This window comes from Acanthisitta chloris, unplaced genomic scaffold (genome assembly GCF_000695815.1).
Source record: "Acanthisitta chloris isolate BGI_N310 unplaced genomic scaffold, ASM69581v1 scaffold28138, whole genome shotgun sequence".
Classification (NCBI taxonomy): domain Eukaryota; kingdom Metazoa; phylum Chordata; class Aves; order Passeriformes; family Acanthisittidae; genus Acanthisitta; species Acanthisitta chloris.
The window spans coordinates 3,502-5,111 of NW_008687972.1; the positions used below are offsets into that span (position 1 = coordinate 3,502).

Consider the following 1,610-nt stretch of genomic DNA (forward strand, 5'->3'; position numbering starts at 1 on the left):
AGAAGAAGAATGAGGAAGAGGAGACAGAGACCATGCAGGTGTCCGAGAAGGAGTTCAACTTTCTCGACTACCTGAAGCGGTGAGAAGGGTCGGGTGGTCCCTGGGGGTTTGTGGTGGCCCTGCTTTGTGATGGCCCCACTCATGTGGCCACTGGGGCAGGTTTGCCTGTGCCCCTGTGGTGCGGGCGCTGGTGCTCCTGCTGCGGGGGTACGCACGGAACAGCCCCCACACCAACCACTGTGCTGCACGCCTGCTGCACCGCCTGGCCCGTGACCTGCACATGGAGCCCCTGCTCTTCCAGCTCTCCCTCTTCACCCTCTTCCACCGCCTGCTCAGTGACCCTGCGGCTAGTGCAAACAGCCGCAAGCCCCCGAGGGGGGGATCTGTCCCTGTGCCCCCCAGCCCCACTCAATCCTCAACATCCCCCAGCCCCTCTCTGTTCCTGATGTTCCACATCCCTGCTCTCTATCCACTGTGTCCCCAAGTCCTGCTCTCCATCCCTGGTGTCCCCCAGCCTTGCTCTCCATCCCTGACATTCCCCATCCCTACTCTTCATCCCCAACACCCCCCTGCTCCTCTATTCACTCTTGGTGTCCCCTGCTCCATTCTATGTCCCCATATCCCCCAGCCCCTCTCAGTCCCTAGCCCCGTTCCTGCTTCAGTCTGTCACTGGTGTCCCCCAGGCCCTCTCTGTCCCTAGCCCCCCCTTCTGCTCCACTCTGCCACTGGTGTCCCCCAGCTCCTCTCTCCCTCCTGCTGTTCACAGGAGCTGGTGGCCTTAGCCAAGTTCATCCTGGGCAAGTTCTTTGTGCTGGCAGCCACCAACAAGAAGGCCTTCGTGGAGCTGCTTTTCTGGAAGAGCCCAGCGGTTGTCCGGGAGATGACCGAGGGCTACAGCTCCCTGCAGGAGGGAGAGGGGTAAGTGGTGCCCAGAAGAGGGCTGCTGCTCCTACTCCCCTCATCTCACCTCCCTTCTGCCTCTGCCCAGGGCTGCCAGAAGCCGAGTTCCTATCTGGACCCCTCAGGAGGAGCAGGAGCTGCAGGAGCTGTACTGGAAGTACAAGGAGGCAGAAGGTACCACTAGGGTCCCTGGGGCTGGGGGGTGGTGGGCAGTGTGGGCATCATCCCTGCATCCTCCTGCTCCCGCAGGTGAGAATGTCATTGCCACCATTCTGGCTCATCTCCCGAGACCTGGGCGGACACGGAGGCAGGTGGTGAAGCAGCTGGTGCGGATGGGGCTGGCCAGCAGTGCCAAGGATTTCCCACGGGAGAGGTGGGTCAGAGACCCCCATGGGAGACCCCCAGGCTCAGGCAGGGACCCACCTCCTCCCGAGGCCTGGACTTGCGGCTGTGCTCCCCCAGGAAGGGCACCTGCATCGTGCTGTGGACACAAGAGCAGGAGGAGGAGCTGACTCGGCTCTTTGAGGAGTTTCGGGACTCAGAGGGTGAGTGGGGCCAGGACAGGCAGGGGAGCAGCCCCCCTATAGCTCCTTGGAGCCCCCCCACCCTGATCCCCCCTCCCACAGACATCATGGGGAACATCATGAAGCACCTGACGGCACGGCGGTCACGGGCTCGGGTAGTGGAGAAGCTGCTGGGGCTGGGGCTAG

General features: G+C 62.8%; 1 protein-coding gene across 1 annotated transcript in view; it reads left to right on the forward strand.

Moving 5' to 3' along the window:
- The window catches only part of TIMELESS (timeless circadian clock), a gene marked incomplete at its 5' end in the record, with an annotated part of 6,658 nt that overhangs the window by 3,498 nt on the left and 1,550 nt on the right, over positions 1–1,610 (forward strand). The window contains 7 exon segments of the mRNA XM_009080852.1: positions 3–79; positions 160–359; positions 765–918; positions 998–1,074; positions 1,150–1,273; positions 1,363–1,445; positions 1,527–1,605. Of these exon segments, the coding sequence (XP_009079100.1) occupies positions 3–79; positions 160–359; positions 765–918; positions 998–1,074; positions 1,150–1,273; positions 1,363–1,445; positions 1,527–1,605 (794 nt within the window).